We start from the raw sequence: 20230 nt of genomic DNA on the forward strand, positions 1-20230 counted from the left end.
TAGAGAAATAGAACTGTGAAAGATGCATTTTAGTGGGACCCATGAAGGGTAATTTTAGATGATTGGCTTTAAGGCATCTACAGCCTTAAAGCTGGTGTGGCTAAAGCTGGTAAGACAAGAAATACTTATCCTGTATTGCAATTAAGAAATAGTCAGCTTCTAATTGTTATTCTGTATTGTCTCACCTTTCTCATAAGACTAAAAATGGACTAAAAGTTGTTAAAACACCTCCCAGTTGCCCCATCTCTAATCCAACAGATTCAACTGACCAAACACTGGGTGACTTTTTTTGATAATTTTGACTTTTTTCCTCCATGAAAATAACTCCAGCTGAGGGTAAATCCATGGGTGATTGAATCCCTGATAGTGGGACCACAGAGCCATTGCTCTAAACTTCACATAGCATTTTTTTATAAGACCAGTGCTCTGAACCTCATGTAGCATTTCTTTATAACTTGATACACAGGGAAAAGACAAGAGTTTATCTCGATATTTACACATGAGATGGAAGTAAAAACATATCTTTGCCAAAAAAATAGATGTGATAAAAAGCAAAATAGAATATTTTTGTGTGGCGGGACTGTTTTCCTTCCCAAATAAGAGCAGGCAAAGCAAGCTCAGAAAGTCTCCGTGCTGGAAACAAGCATATCCAGTTGTGGAACATGATCCGTGCAGCCAGGGCCAGGCTGTGCGTAGGCTGGGCTTTTATCAGCCCCTCAGATTAGAGGCAAAGGGGGGCTCCAACATCTGCACAAAGCCTTGGGGCTGCGGTGACGCAGAACCCGCGGGGGGCTCCGTGCCCCGGGGGATTCCTGTCTGCTGGCAAATTACCCAGAGCCCCGGGGATAAATCAGGGAATTTGTTACCCTGGATGCCAGGGGGTGATGGAGCCGGGGTAGCCCCGGGGTCAGGAGCTCTGCTCTGGGCTCGCACAAATCATCCCCACACCTCGGTGCGGGGAAAAGAGAGTCACCAATTTACAGCAGCGTGGATTTGGGAGCTTGGGGGGCAGAGTTTGGAGCTCTGTCCCCCCCCCCCCCATTCCATGTGTGCAGCTTGCTGGCTGCCCATTGTATCTGAGTTATTGTAATTCATAGCCCTCTATTCATATTATAATTATTATAAATTTATATATATATATAATATTATTTTATATGAGTTATTGTAATTCATAGCCCTCTATTCATATTATAATTATTATAAATTTATATATATATATATAATATTATTTTATATGAGTTATTGTAATTCATAGGCCTCTATTCATATTATAAGTATTATAAATGTTTATTTATATATATAAAATTTATATTATTTTATCTGAGTTATTGTAATTCATAGCCCTCTATTCATACTGTAATTATAATATATTATATGTATGATCATATATTGTAATTATAATATATACATTATATTTATATCTATATTATATATATAATATATAATTATATTATATGTATGTATATATATATAAATTTATATTATTGTATCTGAGTTACAGTAATTCATAGCCCTCTAATCATACTGTAATTATAATATGTTATATATAATAATATATTGTAATTATAATATATAGATTATATTTATGTATTATTGTATCTGAGTATTTGTAATTCATAGCCCTCTAATCATACCGTAATTATAATATATTATATATAATAATATATTGTAATTATAATATATAGATTATATTTATGTATTATTGTATCTGAGTATTTGTAATTCACAGCCCTCTATTCATACTGTAATTATAATATATATAATTATATATTGTAATTGTAATATATATAATATTTATATATTGTTGTATCTGAGTTATTGCAATTCATAGCTGTCTATCCATATTGTAATTAATATACATTATATAATATATATGATATATATGATATATGATATATTATATATTATATTATATATTATATCTTATATATTATATAATATGTTATATATTATATATATTACATATATCATATATTTTATATATATATAATATATATATATATAATTGTATCAGAGTTATTGTAATTCATAGCCACTCTTGTAATTCAGAGTCCTCTGTGCTGCCCAGTTCCACGAGCGTTTCCCTCCAAATTATTTTGGGTGATTTTCCCCACTGGGTTTTTAACTGACTCAAGCCTTGGAGTTTCTAACATTTCCTGTGGCAGATTTCTGCACTGCACGGAAATACACCCCGAGAGCCAAACCCAACCCTGCTGCTCCTTCTCCCAGCTGGATTTCCTTGCACCAGCCCAAACAAATGACCTCGTTCATGTGCAAGTTCTGCCAATATCTACTGAGAGCAAGCTTGCCTTGTTTATTATCCGTGTCTCACCTGGCTCACTCCTGCTCCCCACTCTCATGTTATTTATTTTATTTAATAGTGCTTAAAATGGTTTCCAGCCCAATTTAACTTCACCTTTCTCGTGAGGATTTGTGAGTTTTGGGCTTTGCCTTTGCCCCCTTCAGCCATGGCACGGCCTGGTCTCAGAAGGGGATTGTGATCCCCAAACTGGACCCAAACTGCAAAATCTTGGTCAGTGCTATCCCATGGTGCAGGTGCTTCCAGAAACTTCTTCCCAGTGTCAGAAAGAACTGCTCACTTTGAAAATTTAAAAGGTTTATTAATCCTTAACAAAAATACAACAAAAGGACTACATAAGGGAAAAGTTGCAGCACAGGGAACTGCCCTCGTGGACACCACGTGGCCGGTTCATGCTCAAGGTGGATGCTCAGTCTTTTATACCCCTGGGGTTGCATCAGCCAGCCCTGGCCCTTCCTAAATTCTGTCAGTCAGCTCTTCTTTGCCATTTATCAGTGGAAACTGCTTTCTTGTAAAAGCAGTTGGAGATCAGGTGTTGCCTCCCCCTCTAAGCTCCAAGCTTTTCCATTCCCCACTGCCCCATGCCAGGCACACATGTGCACACCTTGTTTTTACTTATCCTGGACAACCCAGGCTGGCTGATGGCAACAGTACAGGGGGGAAAAGGGAACCATGGGGAGAACAGAGGACATCTAAACTACAATAACATAACTATACATCACTAAAGCTTTTCTTAACAGTCACACAATAATCATCCCTTAATTGCGAGAGCCAATCATCTCATTGTCCATCTATAACACCAACATTTCAACCATTGCTTTGTTGAGGACCAAAAGGAAATTTGACGTGTTGCCAGTGGCATAACCTGCTGGGGGTCTGCAACCTCAGCTCTCCTCTCACTGCCAGGATTGCTGGTGGCTTCCCAGAGGCAGCACAGCCCCTCTGCTGACCCTCCTTCCCCAGGCTCAGCCCCGGCGGTGTTGCTGTCCCACATGGAGGGGCTGGAGCTCTCCCATGCAAAGATCTAAGGGAGAAAAAAATGCGCAGGCACAAGCCCTGAAACAGGATCTGGGCTGCCATGCTGCACACGAGGAGGGGGAAGGGGAAGGGCAAGGCCATGTGCTGGATCCAGGCGGAGCTGCAGGGTCAGCAGCGTGGCTCCCCATCATCTCCAGCTCAGGGACTCAGGGCACCCTTCCCCTCTCCCTTCTGCCGCCCTCTCAGCCCCATAAACTTTCATCCCGCAGCTGCCTGGGCATTCACAGCCCTCTCACATCTTTTATTTTATTTCTTTGAGTTTTTTGGTTCCCGTGTTTCTCCCAGACGGAGTTGCAGGCAATGTCTGAGCAGCTTATCCTAAACACAGAATTCCTGAGGCTGGAAAAGCTCTTCCAGTCCATGGAGTCCCAGCTGTGCCCCATCCCCTCCTTGTCCCCAGCCCAGAGCACTCAGTGCCACCTCCAGGGGACACCTGCAGGGATGGGCACACAAAGCTCCATGGGCAGCCCCTGCCAAGGCCTGAGCACCCTTTCCATGCAGAAATTTTTCCTGATATCCAACCTGAGCCTCCCCTGGCACAGCTTGAGGCTTTTCCTTCTCATCCTGTCGCTGTTCCCTGCTAGAAAAGGGCGACTCCCAAGTGAGAAAGCAAAATTTGATCACTTTCTAAAGAAACAGCAACAAACACAACCCACACAAGAAAAAAAAAAAAAAAAAAGGCTGATTTTTTATTTGATATTTGTCTGTCTCAGCCCACAAGGAACATCCAAGCCACCCCTCACCTGATCCCATGGAATGTTCCTCAGCTGAGCTGTAAAGTGAGACATTTCCACCAGGCTGCAGATGTTCCTGGAGATAAAACGTGTTGAGTTCCTGCTGCTTTCGCCACTTGGCAGCGAGGAGGGGAAGGCTGATGCCCAGCAGTGAAAGTGTTACTGAGCACCAGGGGCAGCTGGAACTCCTGAGGGAGGCACATGGAAAACATGATGCCGAGCAAGCGGGGCTAATTAACGCTGGTTGCTTAAATTAGAAAGCTTTTAATGGCTAATGTTTAAAAATAACACCTTAATGACGTCTAAAAATAGCTTCTGCTGAGCTCCAGAGTGGTTTGACCTCCATTAAATCGGGGGTCCATTTCCCAGGCCTGGTGGTGTAAATCACATTTTCCTTTGAGGTCCTGTTCTCCCCAGGATCAGCTGCAAAGCCTCGTGCCTGACCTCGGGAGCCTCTTTGCAAATGCACCAGAGTGAGCTGGGTCACTCCTCGGGATGGTGGGTAAGGTGTGGATGTCCTGGGTGGGATGAGGAAATGGAGAGGATAATCTTGGGTTGTGCTCATCATGAGGAGTGAAAAAGGAGACTCAGGGGTGCCCTCCTCACCCTGCACAGCTCCTGAAAAGTGCCTGTGCTCAGCTGGGCTGGGCTCTGTCTGCAGCAGCACTGACACAGCCAGAGCTCACAGCCTGCACTGCACCAAGGGAATACAGGCTGGAGATCAGGAAAAAGCTTTTTCCAGCAAGGGTGATAAAGTTCTGGAATGGCTGCCCGGGGAGGTGGTGCAGTCCCCATCCCTGGGGGTGTTTAACAAAGCCTGGATGTGGCACTGGGGGCCAGGGTTTAGTTGAGCTCTTGGGGCTGGGCTGGACTTGATGGTCTTGGAGGTCTCTCCCAACCTGGTCATTCTGGAATTCTGTGAATTCTGTCTTTTGCCCAGACCAGGCAAAAACAGGGATGAGGAATGTGATCTTGGGATTGACACAGGAGACCCAAGCTCCATTTCCAGCTTTGTTGCCGATGTCTTATGAGATGTCTTGAGGCACCTCATGGTCCTGCTGTGCCCCAGAACCATGTGGAGATCTCCCTGATGCTGGAGGAATATTCCCAGGGTAATTTCCCTGAGATGTGTGGCATGCTTAGATCCAGATGCACCTCACAGAAAACAAATAATAATACTAATATAAAAAGGGAAAGTACTGCTTAATTTTCCTTAATATGGGAAATCAAACCCAAATAACCTGCAAGGCAAAGTTGAGGACTTCTTGTGGCTGGGACAGAAATAAAATATCTCCAGAAGTGCTGGAGGTAACAATTTTCTCCTTTGTGCTGTGCTTGGCCCTAACTCATGGTCTGTCATATTTGTGATAGCTGAGAGAAATCTGCAGCCTGACCTCCCCTGGAATGATGATTTCTGATATAAAACCTTTTGTGATTTTCTCAGAATCTGCAAATGAGGTAAATTCCTTCAGCAGCCACATAAACTCAGGTGTTTTCATTTATGTGTTACATAAAGAGAACCTGAGAGGCCAGGAACTGGCAACAGGAGGAAAATTTTTCCTAAAACCAGGCACACTAAAAAAAAGCTGCTCTTTGGTTTGCTCTTGCCTTCCAGGCAGCAAATCCAACATCCCATTCCTGCCCATCCCATGGCACATTCCAAATAAAAGGAATGTGTAGAAGCACAGAGCCCTCAGCCTGTGGTGTTTTCTTGCCCAGGCCACAAAATCATTGTGCTTTTCCATTTTCCCCTTTCTTTTCATAATGTCTAAGGGATTGTTTTGGGAAGAGAGGACCCATGGTGCAAGAAAGAGGGAGAGAGACAATTTCCAGGGGTTGGAGGGACAGGACACAGGGAATGGCTCCCAGTGCCAGAGGGCAGGGCTGGATGGGATACTGGGAATGAGGAATTGTTCCCTGGCAGGGTGGGCAGGGGCTGGGATGGAATTCCCAGAGCAGCTGTGGCTGCCCCTGGATCCCTGGCAGTGCCCGAGGCCAGGTTGGACACTGGGGCTGGAGCAGCCTGGCACAGTGGAAGGTGTCCCTGCCCATGGAACTGGCTGATTTTCCATGTCCCTTCCAACCCAAACCATTCCATGATTCCCTGATTCTGCTGCTGTCAGGCAGAAATCAATAAATGCCACAACAACAGAGGCCAACCCTGGCACTGATGTCACTCCAAGCACTCCAGACTCGTTAGAGACAAGTCTGAGATAATGGGAATGTGGAGCAGCTTTCACTTTGCTCCCTCTGCCTCCTTCTGCTGTCCTGATGTCATTGATTATTGATCCAGATGGTTTTCCTCCCTTTTCCTGCTCGGGCCAGCTCCTGCAAACACTTCCACTTTCTCCTCTGAGCAGGAGTTCAGCACGTGCACAGGGCTTGGCAGAGCTGGAGCCTGAACTTGTTCCTGTTTCTGAATTGCAGACTGGATTGTGATGCAAGGGTTATTTTCTATATTAAAATATCGTGTTTCTGCCCACACACAGCATGCGTGATGGATAACAGAGCTGGCAAGGCAGCCACTGGAAAAGGCCACTTAGTTTGGGATTTATACAGGAGGAAGAGTTGCCATTCTTTGTTTTCCAGCTTGGATTTATACACGACCAAACTGTGAAGGTGTTGTCCCTCAGAAGCTCCAGGATGTTTGCCTGATTCTGCATTTCACCCACAACCTGAAATCATGACCTGAAACTCCCCAGATCCTAATGAAAATTATTCCCCTTTGAGTTACTTTATTGAAATGCAACCTCAAGAAATACTGGCCAGTCAGGAAAGCAACTTTAATCCAATATTTGTTACCCTCTTCCACAGGTTTTAAATCAGTCTTTTTGCTCCCTACTTTGAGCAAATACACCCTTATTGTTTTCCTAGTCCTGCTATGACCTTCTGGAAATGTTTTCATCATGTTAAGCAACCTGCAGTTCCCAACTTTATAAATCTCCTTCATTCCAAGTGTTAACACTACCTAATTCTCTGCTTTAGAGAGGAAATCATGTTTGTTTTTTTGAAGAGCCTGCTGGGAAGAGGAATATTTGCATTTCAAATATTTTTTTTCCATTTCATAAATTGTCTTGAGTTCTCTTCCCAGCGGGCAGCACAAGGCTGTTTATATAAGGGAAGAGGGAAGCTTGCTTTCCCATTACTTCCACAAAAACACGATTAACAGCGATAACTATGCTAATTATTGCCCTTGCTGCACTTGAAATGCACCTCACTGGCTGGAGAGGCAATGCTTTGGGGTAATAATTAACTCCTTTTTCCCTCAATTACCTTTTATTAGGAGAGCAGGAGGTGTCGGGGCGAAACAGCCGCACATCTTCCAAGAAAAGCTCGCGCTTTTCCAAGGGAACCCAAGCGGAGGCGCCTCATTAAGAGAACCGCGCAGGACAAACATTCCCATGGCGAGCTGGGCCTTGGAGCTGCTCGGCTTCTCCCTGAGCCTGCTGGGCCTAATTGGGACGTTAATTGCCACCATCCTGCCGCACTGGTGGCGCTCGGCGCACGTGGGCACCAACATCATCACGGCCGTGGCCTACGTGAAGGGGCTGTGGATGGAGTGCGTGTGGCACAGCACCGGCGTCTACCAGTGCCAGCCCCACCGCTCCCAGCTGGCGCTGCCCGCCGACCTGCGCGCCGCCCGGGCCATGATGGTCATCTCCTGCCTGCTGGCCGTGCTGGCGGCCGCCGTGGCCGTGGTGGGCATGAGGTGCACGCACTGCGCCGAGGGCAGCCCCGCCAAGGCCTCCATCGCCGGCTCCGGCGGGATCGGCTTCGTGGCGGCCGGGCTGCTCTGCCTGGTGCCGGTGTCGTGGAGCACCAACGATGTTGTCGTGGATTTCTACAACCCCACGCTGCCCGCTGGGATGAAGTATGAGATAGGGCAGGCTCTTTACCTGGGGTTTGTCTCCTCGGCCTTGAGCATCCTGGGTGGGGCCCTGCTGTGCACGTCGTGCCTCGGGAATGAGGCGCCTTTCCAGGCGCATTCCGGAGCACCTCCATCCTCCAGGCCACCGAGTGCCTCCAAGGGCAGCCACGCTCCTTCCCTGACATCTGCGTCCCACAGCGGCTACAGGCTGAGCGACTACGTGTGAGTTCTCCTGGGATCTGGCACAGCTGCCTCGGGAATTCTGTGCCTGGCACCAGAGAACTTGGAATGGATGTTTTAGTTTACCGTTGTCTATTCCTTCCTTTTCTTCCTGGAGGAGGAAAGGATGTGGATGCAGAACTGCTGTCGGCAAAACCTGGGAAATAAAGGCAAAGGACACTGAGATATTCCCAAGGCAGCACATCCTTGTCTACCTCCCATCACAGCTTTCCAGGTAATTCAAGGCGTATTTTGGTAAAAATAATGGTTTGGTTTGGAGTCGGTGCCCTGTGAAGCAGAACTGGCCACATCGCTTTGCTTCTTCCCCAAAAAAAGACAGTTTTCCCTAAAACCTGGAATTTCTTGGGGATACACAGTGATTTCCAGCACTGATTGCCTGCTCGGTTCCTCATTTCCGTAATTCATGAACGTTTCATCATGACAAGGTATTAATTTTGCTTTCACTTAACTTGTTTGTTTTTTTACAGTCCCTTAAAATATGAATTTCAATGGCACTGTGACAGATGTATTTGACAGCCTGTTACAGCCAATATTTGAAGTTATATTACAATGTTTTGACCTGATCAAAATAAAATTTCAGCACATTTTTTGAAATGCATCATGAGGGAAACAAACCCTCTCAGTGGCTCAGAATTGGGTTTTTTACAAATGTCAGGAATAGAATGGAACCAGACATTTGATATTAAATATACTTTAAAAATTAAAATTAAAAAGTCTCAGTAATTTTCACTTTCAGCTTTTGAGCAGATTTAGCATTCTACACAATCTATGCATTATAGGGAGTGGAAAAACAGTTTCTAGAGTCCTATTTCATAAATCCCATATAATGAAATGTGCTTATTTCTTAGGATGAATGCTGGTATTTTGTGCCTGAAGGTGCATTAGGGTGGGCAAGGATATTTCCATCTCATGCATTGATTTCTGGGGAACTTTCATTGGGGCACAAGGCACCCTTCATGCCAACACTCCTGGACTGTGACCACTGCTTGTCAGGAGTACCAAACCCAGACATGTCCTTCCAAAGTCCTCACAAAACTCCATTGTTCCTCAGTGCATTCAAACAAACAAAAATCAAAATAATGAGCAAAGAAGCCCAGCCCTCTCCATTTCACATTACAGGGAAGTCCCAGGCACACATATAAGGATATAAAATTATGACAAAAAACAGAATCAATTGATTTTTCTTAAACCAGAAATTTATAGGTCTCCCACTTTCAACAGATGGACCGAGATACTGAAAAAAATAATTCCAAGACCTATAAGGCAACAATTTTTCATTTAGCAAAAAGGAAAATCTGCTTGCAATTATATTGTCACCTTGTGTCACCTCCAGAGCTGGGAGATTTTCAATATTTCCCCTGGTTCTACTCTGAACCTTCCTTTTTGTGGTTGATCACCATTGCCTTTGGCTTCATGTTGATTTGGATTGGGACAGAGGGTCTTCAGCACTGATTCATGTTAACATCACCACTGGTTTTAAAAATAAATGGATTTTCTAAGCAATTTGCTGAGACCAACAATAATAAAAGTGATCTGGGACCTGACTTTGGTTATTTGTGGTGATAGGACACAGGGAATGGCTTTAAACTGAAGGAGGGCAGGGATAGATAGGATCTTGGGAATGAGGAATTGTTCCCTGTGAGGGTGGGCAGGGGCTGGGATGGAATTGCCAGAGTAGCTGTGGCTGCCCCTGGATCCCTGGCAGTGCCCAAGGCCAGGTTGGACACTGGGGCTTGGAGCAGCCTGATGTGCATATTCATAGAATCACAGAATCCCAGAAGGATTTGGGTTGGAAGAGACCTCAAAGCCCACCCAGTGCCACCCCTGCCATGGCAGGGACACCTTCCACTGTGCCAGGCTGCTCCAGCCCCAGTGTCCAACCTGGCCTTGGGCACTGCCAGGGATCCAGGGGCAGCCCCAGCTGCTCTGGCAATTCCATCCCAGCCCCTGCCCACCCTCACAGGGAACAATTCCTCATTCCCAAGATCCCATCCAGCCCTGCCCTCTGGCACTGGGAGCCATTCCCTGTGTGCTGTCCCTGCATTCCCTGGAAATTGTCTCTCTCCAGCTTTCCTGGGGCTCCTGCAGGCCCTGCAAGGCCACCCTGAGCTCAGCCCAAAGCTTCTCCTGTGCAGGTGAACAATGCCAGCTGTGCCAGCCTTTCCTGCCAGCAGAGCTGCTCCATCCCTCTGCTCATCCTGGAGCCTCCTCTGGGCTCTCTGCAGCAGCTCCAGCTCCTCCCTGGGCTGGGACACCCCAGGGCTGGACACCAGTGTCCCTGCCCATGGCAGGGAGGTGCAACTGGATGATCTTTAAGGTCCCCTGCAGCCCAAATTCTGTGATCAATGACCCTGCAAACATCTTAGAGACAGACCCTGAGGAGCAGGAAATGGACACAAAGTGCACAACAGCTCCTTAGAGAAGATGGAGACCAACTGCTCATGGTCCATTATGGATTTCTGGGATGCTTTTTTCAGCCCAGTGGAGGTAGTCGAAACCTTGGGCTTTTCCTGTGTTTCCATTCTAAGAAATGCTGCCAAGTGATTGGATATCAACCTGAGGCAGGGCTTTGGACAGCCATGAATGCTGGAGCACAGTTCCAAGGGAGGAAATGGCTCTGGGTCATTAGGGGGTGTTTGCCATCTACTGATAAATTCATTCACTTGCCAGGTTTTGGTGTGGTGGGAATACTCCTGTGCAGGGCTGTTCTTACTGCAGCAATCCCCAGCCAGGCAGAGTATGTGACAGGAGTAGGAACAGTTTATAAAATCCTGGCAAAAATTCCTGGAAGTGCTCGGATGTCAATAGAGAAGGAAATAGTTTTTTTTACAGAGCTGTGAACCAGGGATCTTACTCCACGCTAAAACTGACACCAGTGTCTGCTCCTTCCTTCCTTCCTTCCTTCCTTCCTTCCTTCCTTCCTTCCTTCCTTCCTTCCTTCCTTCCTTCCTTCCTTCCTTCCTTCCTTCCTTCCTTCCTTCCTTCCTTCCTTCCTTCCTTCCTTCCTTCCTTCCTTCCTTCCTTCCTTCCTTCCTTCCTTCCTTCCTTCCTTCCTTCCTTCCTTCCTTCCTTCCTTCCTTCCTTCCTTCCTTCCTTCCTTCCTTCCTCTAAAAGACATTATCCCTTCCTTGCATGCCTTGCTTTGCCATGTAACATGAGAGAGATATTCTTTTTTATTTGTTGTCTTAAAAATTACAAATACAGCTTGGTCCCCACATTCCTATTATCCACATTTCCTGTTCTTATCACTAAAGGGGCACCTGGACGTGTTGATTCCCACCTTAATTCAGATCATCCTTTCCAAAACTTCAGCCCATGGCATCAGAAGTCATGTTCAAACCCTTCCCTGAGAATCCTGGCTGTTCTTCAGACAGTTTCCCATAAATTCAAACATCTGAATGGGTTTAAAATGCTCTACGGACAAGAAAGGCAGGACAGACCCAACCTCCCTCCTTTTTCCTGGGGGAAAAGGTGGTTAATTTTATTTTCTACTTTAAGCAGGAGGAAAAGACATTAATTTCATTAGCTCACACTTCAAAGATGTTTGGTAAGCAAACTGTTGGAAAGGGGAGTGAATCAATGCAGAGATTTGACCTGTTGGGAGCACATGTACAGGCTTCATAGAGATGTGTGGATATTTAAAATGCTGGAATTCCAGCTCCATTGACTTCCCTGAGGTCACAATTTCACCCATAAGCTCATTATTACTGTCAATACTCCCAAATCTATTAGAGAGCTTTTAACTAAAAGGCCTCCAGAGCAAAGAGAATCAAAGTCAGGGGGATTTTGCCCCCTCAGAGGGATGGGATGGCAAGGAAAGGCTTTTGTTGGCCATTTCACAAAGTGTTTGGTATTGAGCAGAGCAGCTGCAACCCATGGGATGTGTGAGGGACTTCTCCCTTCCACCAGAGTCAAGGACAAGCAATTTTATTTAAAAAATGTCATAATCAGAGGTATTGATCATCAGGGTGCTCTCAAATCCATCCGGGCTATCAGCACTATTGCCATCCCTGGCAATTCCAGCCCAATTAAGCTGCCTTGCTAATGAGCCTCAGCTGCTTTTCATGGCTCTCTGTGGGAGAAAAGGGATCATGGACAGAGTAATCCCAGCCTTCCACCCTGCCCTGAACTGCTCTTTGTTTCATTTGGTCACATTTTATCATTCCATGGAAAACGCAGAGAACAAAAGTTCTTGAAAAGAAGCCTTGAAAATCAGAGTTAGGACTAAAGTGCTTGGGAGAGGTTGGGGCTGCCCCTGGATCCCTGGAAATGTCCAGGGCCAGGCTGGACACTGGGGCTTGGAGCAGCCTGGGGCAGTGGAAGGTGTCCCTGCCTGGCAGGGCTGGATGATCTTGAAAGTCTCTTCCAACCTGGATTATTCTATGAAACACATGGTAAATATCAGATAAAATCACACCAGATTTGGGTTACATCATGTTTGCAAAGTTAGATCATTTTAAGCCCACGCACTCTTGAAAGGAAGTGGAGGATGAAGAATCTGGAAATTGGAACAGTTCAGTAAAATATTTTCCTTCCACTGAACACTATGAACTCAGGGAATCAGCTTTGCACTTGTTGATGTTTTCTAGAGTTTTGTGGAATTGGTGCTTGCTTCCTCTACAAGGGAAAACCATCAAGCAAGCAGCCAGCAGGAGAAAAGTGGGAGCAAAGGAAAGGAATTCCCATTCCCAGTAATATCCAAGTGTTCCTTTAGTGACCTGGACACAAACAAGGCTGTGCTGGATGCAGAACCCCACAGAAACCTGGCACCAGGAGCTGGCAGATTTCCCACCAGAAGTGCCACTCCCTCACCCCTGGGGTGAAGCTCTTTGGAGTTCTCAACTCATCCAGTCTTTGGAATCTGGATCCAGTCTTTGGAAGCTGGATCCAGGCACACGCCCTCGTTTGGGATCTCTGAGCTCCTGGTGCTGATCCCGTGTCCAGCAGCACATCCCGAGCACTGGAATGTGCAGTGCAGCCAGCAGAACCCCAGTGATGGCACCTCAGGGTCTGTCACAGCCTCAGCTCCTCCTCCCCAGAATCCCAAAGCAATCTGGGCTCTCCCAGCTGCGGTTCTGCCTCCTGGCAGAAGTTACGTGGCAGACATGAGCAAACTGAGCCATAAAACCAGAAATGGGCTGTCAACAGAACTTTCTGGAATGTCTTGTTGCTTCCAAGGCCCAAACAGGAGAATACAGAGTTTTAGAGAAGCTCACACTCCATGAACTCAACACCCTCCCTTCCTCTGGAGGTTTTATGGTGTCTGGGCATCAGCTCCAGCTTTCCCTCAGTGTGACCAGACCTGCAGCAATTTCTGTTGACCCTGCTGCAAGATCTGATTCTCTTTTCCCAGCCAAAGTTTCCTCTGTTCCTCCTGCAACACATTTTGAAGATGTGTTTTGGCCAACTTTGTTGAATTCTTTGTTTTCTGCTTAATGAGTTCCATCACCTCCTGAGAGGTGTCCCTGCCCATGGCAGGGGGTTGGAATGAGGTGACCTTCAAGGCCCCTTCCAACCCAAATAATTTTGTGAATCCATGATTTAACCTCAGAGCACACTCAGGAGGGATGCAAGGGTTGTTATTCCTCCTTTTTTACATGAGTACTAAGCAAAAATAAGAGTTCAGTGAATGCTGCCGAGTTCATTAAAGGGGTTTAAAAAGTGGCCACTGTTCAGTACTACTCAGTGGCCCCCAGTCCCCTGTGGGTCGGGATGTGACTGAACCCTCTCATCCCCCAAACCTGAGATGTCAGAGCTGACTGGGAGCAGCAGGGGCCAAACACGGAGCCTCCGGAGCTGATCCCGAAGTTCTGCCTGGCATGGGACACTCAGACCCTCCAGTGTCCCACCAAGGACTCACGGGCAGCTCAGCTGGGGCACAGCAGCCTGAGCCTCCTTCCTGAGTAGAGGAGTCACAGAATCCCAGGATCCCTGAGGCTGGAGAAGCCCTCCCAGCCCAGGCAGTCCCAGCTGTGCCCCATGCCCACCTTGTCCCCAGCCCAGAGCACTCAGTGCCACCTCCAGGGGACACCTGCAGGGATGGGCACTGCCAAGCTCCCCGGGCAGCCCTGCCAAGGCCTGAGCACCCTTTCCATGGGCAAATTCCTGCTGCTGGCTCAGCTGAGCCTGCCCTGGCCCAGCCTGAGGCTGTTCCCTCTGCTCCTGTCCCTGTTCCCTGGAGCACAGCCCGACCCCCCCGGCTGTCCCCTCCTGCCAGGGACTTGTGCAGAGCCACAAGGGCCCCCTGAGCCTTCTCTTCTCCAGGCTGAGCTCCTTTCCAGCTCCTTCAGCTGCTCCTCACAGGATTGACTCTCCAGAACCTTCACCACCCTCACCAGGAAAGATCCATGTCTGGAACAGAGGCAGAGACTGAATCTCCATCCCAGCTCCAGGCTGTCTCCAGCAGCTCCATCTCCCCCGTCCAAAGGAAAAGCTCATTTCAGTAGAGAAATCATTTCAGGATGAGCTGAATTATCTGCTACATCTGATTCCAACTTCACTTCACTCCAAGAGGACCAATCCCACTCATGTTTCACCTGAAAGCCTCTGGAAAATGCCACTTCCAGCTCCCTGTGGGTTAATCACAGAATCCCAAAGGATGCAGCCAATAGCTCCTTCCCTATTTAAACACAGTCTGAATTGGGTATTAACTACCTGCTGTGTTTGGCAGCTCTCTTATTCCTAAAATAAATAACTGTATGAAAAGTCATAAACTCTATATTGGACTTTTTCATTTAAAAAAAGCCAGAAAAAAAATCAAAGTACTGTCAGGATTTTAGCAGCCTCACTTCTTGCAGTAAATCTGCTTCCACAGCTGTTCCTGCTGTACTGTGTCCTTCAGCCAAGAGTAGCTGCAGTCCAACATTTCCTTCTTAAGTTATTCCTTACCCAGAGCAAAGCCAAGGGAATTTTGGACAGGGCTCGCCTGCTCAAAATTATGAATGTGCTCTTATTAGAGCAGGTTGCATGTTTTATATTAAATATTCATTCAAATAACAATCCAGCAAAATGTTTGTCGGGATAAGAGTTACTTTGGCTGAAAGGACACATTTTTCTTCCAGTCTCCACCAAAACTCGCCCATATTTATCATGTCCAAGATCTAAGAAGATCTTGCTTGAACTTGGTCGAGCTCCTTCAGCAGTGCCAGATCCTGTTCTCCTGTTTCAGAGCTGCACCAGTTCAGGAATTGCTTGGTTGTCACCAGGGAAAAGCTTTTTACAGGTTCCACTGCAGCTCATTAAAAGGAAAAAAAAAAAAAAAAGAAAAAAAAGAGGGGAAAAAAAGAGGAAAGTGGCATTTTCTCCTCCCGCCTCTTAAAAATCTGCCCATGTTGAGCTGAGAGCTACAAAGTGCCTCATAATAGTTTGATTTCATGGAATCTTGGAATAGTTGGGCTGGAAGGGACCTTAAAGGCCACCCAGTGCCACCCCTGCCATGGCAGGGACACCTTCCACTGTGCCAGGCTGCTCCAACCTTCCAACAGGAAGTCCAAAACTTCCCTGGGCAACCTGTGCTTCACCACCCTCATAATAAAGAATTCCTGCCCAAATCCCATCTGTCCCTGCCCTACCCCCGCCAAAGGCCATTCTCCCTCTTCCCATCACTCCATCCCTTGGGAAATGTCCCTCTCCAGGTCAAACCAGGAAGGAAAAGTTTCCTCGAAACCCCAGAGAAGTCCAGGGGGAGTTCTGAGGCAAAGCCCAGCTCCAGGAGCTGCTGCCACGAACAAAGTTAAGGATTAGCAATGTTGCCATCATGTGGCTGCTCCCAGCAAAGGCTCAGGCTTGAGCCTGAATTTATTCATCAGAAAGCATTTTCCGCCTGGATCCTGCTGGGAAAACTCAGAGACAATGTTGAAAGTTGTTACTATTACAGGATATAATTAGAGTAATTATTTTTATAGCAAGAACGTGTGTGCAATGGCTAAGGTGAAACCACACCTCTGCCTGTGCTCCTTACCCTCAGTTATTTATAAATCATATTGAAAACCCCACTCCAAAATTCATTTTGAGTTAACCAAGCAGAAATTCTAGAAGTGAAAATCCTCTCTTCCTGCAGAAACGAGAAGGAAAAAAAAAGGACAAGGAATCAGTTTCAATACTCTTCATATTTGACACGGCTTGAAAGTGAAATTTTAATGCTCCAACTCTTGAATTACTTTATCCTGACTGCTATAATAATTTGTGATTTTCAGTGATTTTATTATATTTTCTCTTATAAACCCTTCTGTGCAGTATCACATAAATTCTTCTGTGCTGAAAAATCCAAGGGAAGGAACCCCCAGAGCCACACCAGAGCAGCTGGGGCTGCCCCTGGACCCCTGGCAGTGCCCAAGGCCAGCTTGGAGCAGCCTGGGACAGGGGAAGGTGTCCCTGCCCACGGCACTGGGTGGGCTTTGAGGTCCCTTCCAACCCAAACCATTCCGTGATTCTGTGATTTATTTGGAAAATGTCTTCCCTCCTTCTGGGAAGCTGAGAGTGAACAGAAGCAATGGTGAATTTACCACCCCACCTGCTCCAGGAACCAGCACATCCCAGGTCCTGGCAAAGTTCTCCAATTTTTTTGGTAGAAAACCCCTGCCTGGGCATAAAGTGCAGTTGTTTTATGCCCACCCTTTGCCACTACACAGGAATTCCCATTCCAAGGAATAACTGCCATGGACAATAACCCACCTTTTTCCTGCACTCTCTGCTCAGAATTATGTATTTTATCCAGTAAAATATTGCAGCAGGACAGTGTTTTGTGCTATTCCTGCTGATCCAATCAAGGAACTCTGATTTGGCTGTTCCTGGCTATCAATTTTCCCTTTCTGTAATAATCCATCCCACAGCAGAGATGAAGTTTTTTTAGGGATTTCACATTTGGAATATTGGAGCACACAGCCAACACCTCCTCTCCTGCCCTGCTATTTATTTTTAAGCACATCCAGCTGGTGCAACCCCACTGGAAAAGGGAAAACAAAAATATCCAGAGGCTGCTACAGCTCCTGCTTTGCAGAAGGAGCACTCAGTGAGCTCAAAGTACCATTTTGAGGGAGATCAATTGAACAGGCTGAGATCCCACAGCCATTCCCATTCCAACCTGGCCCATTTCCATTTCCCTCAACAAACAACACTTCAAAATTTCTTATTTCAGCTTGGCAGAAATCAAAACAAAAACTCCCGCCCAGCTTATTTATTTACTTTTGGTGGCTGAAGGGGAGACGTTTATGCTGAGACAAAACCTGACATTATTTAGCATCAAAATTTTGCATTATTGTGCCTAAAACTCAAATGTTGAGGAGGAAAAATGCACAGAGAAATAATTCCCTTAAAAATGAAACTTTCCTGCTTCAACTCTCAGCAAGGAAAACATTTGAAGTGGAAAACACAAATAACTGGAGTAAAATAGGAAGATCTGGGGAGTTCAGCCCTCACAGAAAAGATGGCAAGAACTTAAAAGACACAAACAGGTTCCTCTCTTTTCAGGAGCAGCAGGATCAGGTTTTCCCAGGCATTGGAAGAGCCCAAATTTATACCCAGTTTCCAGACAGAAAGAAATCTGTGAACCTTTTTAATTCTTCATGCTCTGAGAGGCAAATCCTCTCGGGTTGCAGGCTCGGAGGCTTTGGGGCCGGGGCTTTTCCTGGGATTTTTCAGCTGAAGGAATAATCTGCAGGATCCCCAGTAATACCAACATCCCTGGGTTGGAAGCTTGGCAGCCATAGGAGGAAAAATTGCTCCCAGTTCACAGAGTTCCCAGAATCCCTGGGTTGGAAGAGACCTTCCAGGTCATTGAGTTCAACCCAGCCCCAAGAGCTCAACTGAGCCCTGGCCCCCAGTGCCACATCCAGGCTTTGTTAAACACCCCCAGGGATGGGCACTGCACCACCTCCCTGGGCAGCCATTCCAGAACTTTATCACCCTTGCTGGAAAAAGCTTTTTCCTGCTCTGCAGCCTGTATTCCCTTGGTGCAGTGCAGGCTGTGAGCTCTGGCTGTGTCAGTGCTGCTGCAGACAGAGCCCAGCCCCAGCTGAGCACAGGCACCTTCCAGGAGCTGGGCAGGGTGAGGAGGGCACCCCTGAGTCTCCTTTTCTCCAGGGGAGCACCCCCAGCTCCCTCAGGGCTCCTCTCAGGGTTTGTGTTCCCAGCCCCTCTCCAGCCTCGCTGTCCCCTCTGGCTGTGCTCAGTGTCCCAAGGTCCTTCCCAAACTGAGGGGCCAGAGCTGGGCACAGCACTCCAGGTGTGACCCCACCAGTGCCAGTGCAGGGACAGGGACAGAGTGACCTCCCTGCTCCTGCTGCCACACCATTCCTGATCCAGGCCAGCAGCCATTGGCGTTCCTGTTTTACCCATTCCAGCTTTTCTGCTGGTCTTGGAGCACCTGCAGGGAGACCCCAAGATGAGCATGGAAAAGCTTCTCCCACAGGGATTGGGAAGGAGGAGCAGCCTCAGCACCCCCAGTCCCATCCCTCAGCAGCTCTGTCAGATCCCCTTGGAAGGGGAATGGCAGCATCCCAAAATCCCACACCTGAGGAAGAACAGAGCTGCTGTGTGGGGTTGGGGCTGCTCAGGGAGAGGGATAATTGGGACCAAATGTTGGGATTTGACTTTGGAGATGATTGGTTAAAGTGCTGCCCAGGGCTGAGAGATCTGAGCAGGAATGTCTGGAACAAGCAGGGAAAAATAGCTGGGAAGGACAGATGGGTTTGGGATGGGAGGGAGCTTAAAAATCATCCAACTCCAACCCCCTGCCATTGCAGGGACAAGGGACATCTCTCACTGTCCCACACTGCTCCAAGTCCTGTCCAGCCTGGCCTTGGGCACTGCCAGTGATGCCTCAGGTTTGAGCTTTTCTATTTTTCACATTCTGTGCTGCTTTAGTGTGTGGGGCTGAGCTTCACATTAAGGGATGGTGAGCTCTGTGCACAGAGCAGGGAGACAAAACAATTCCTGCTCCAGCTGGGCACCAAGGACAAATGATCCAAATCTCAGCCCCAGAGCACAAACCCCGTGGGCTGCAGAGAGAAAAACAAGCAGGATGGGACTGCAGGGGCTGCAGTGGGATTGGACACTGAACTGCAATGTGCACATGGAGCAGAGCTGAGCCCAGGGAGAGACCCCGGCAGCGCTCGTGCATTTTGGGGCCATTTGGGTTCATCTTGGGTGCAGCCCTGGCTGGGCTCTGGTGCTGCCCAAGGTGGAGCCATGGAGGAGATCTTTTTCATAAATCCCTGCTTTATTCTTTTGCTCTGCTCTAGCTCAGCCTCACAAGGCATCACCAGGGATCCAGGGGCAGCCACAGCTGCTCTGGGCACCCTGTGCCAGGGCCTGCCCACCCTCCCAGGGAACAATTCCTGCCCAATATCCAACCTAACCCCACTCTTTGTCATTTCAAAACCAGTCCCCCTTGTCCTGTCACCCCTCCTCTCCTGTCACCTCCTCCAGGCACTGAACACTCTTCCCTTGGTGGACTTTTCTCCCAAACCCCAAATCCATGCCAGTCTCTCCATAAAGGCTGCCAGGAGCTCTGTGGGTTGTTCCTGCAGCCAGAGGTTTTGCTGGATATGCCATCCTGGGAATCTGTGTCCCCTCAGCCCATGGCTAACCTAAAATCTGTTGCTTGGACCCTCTGTGGTGCCAGTTCCTCCTGGAAAAGCCTCTGGATTCACTGAGTAGGAGAGGCCGTGCTCTGTTCATGACTGAAGTTACCCTGCTGTGTTCTCCTCTTCCCTGTAAAACCCCGATTGCTTCTTCAGCACGTGGAAAGAAGCCTGAAATTATCAGTTTGTAAAAAAAAAATAAATTAAAAGGATGAAAAATGTCTGGAAGGATGAAGTCTGGAGTAGAGGGGAATTTCTGCTCAATTTGCTTTGCTTTAGGGAATGCTGTCACCTGCTGGCAGGAGAGTAAGAAATCAGAGTTTTGTGGCAAAAAAAAAGAAGAGCCTACCCATTCCAGAGAGGAAAAAAATCCCACAAAAAACCTCTCAAGTAAAACCCAGCCTGGGAAATGAGGTGTCTCACAGGGCAGGGACCTCTCACACCTGCC

The 20230-nt window shown here is 47.3% G+C and overlaps 1 protein-coding gene across 1 annotated transcript; it reads left to right on the forward strand.

Annotated features, from left to right (window-relative positions):
- Positions 1–7178: 7178 nt before the first annotated feature.
- CLDN14 (claudin 14) lies at positions 7179–9117 on the forward strand. The gene has a single exon (XM_064411259.1). It carries the CDS (start codon positions 7494–7496, stop codon positions 8184–8186), a length of 693 nt encoding a protein of 230 aa, XP_064267329.1. The 5' UTR covers positions 7179–7493; the 3' UTR covers positions 8187–9117.
- The last annotated feature ends 11113 nt before the right edge of the window (positions 9118–20230 follow it).

This window comes from Passer domesticus, chromosome 2 (genome assembly GCF_036417665.1).
Source record: "Passer domesticus isolate bPasDom1 chromosome 2, bPasDom1.hap1, whole genome shotgun sequence".
NCBI classification, from domain to species: domain Eukaryota; kingdom Metazoa; phylum Chordata; class Aves; order Passeriformes; family Passeridae; genus Passer; species Passer domesticus.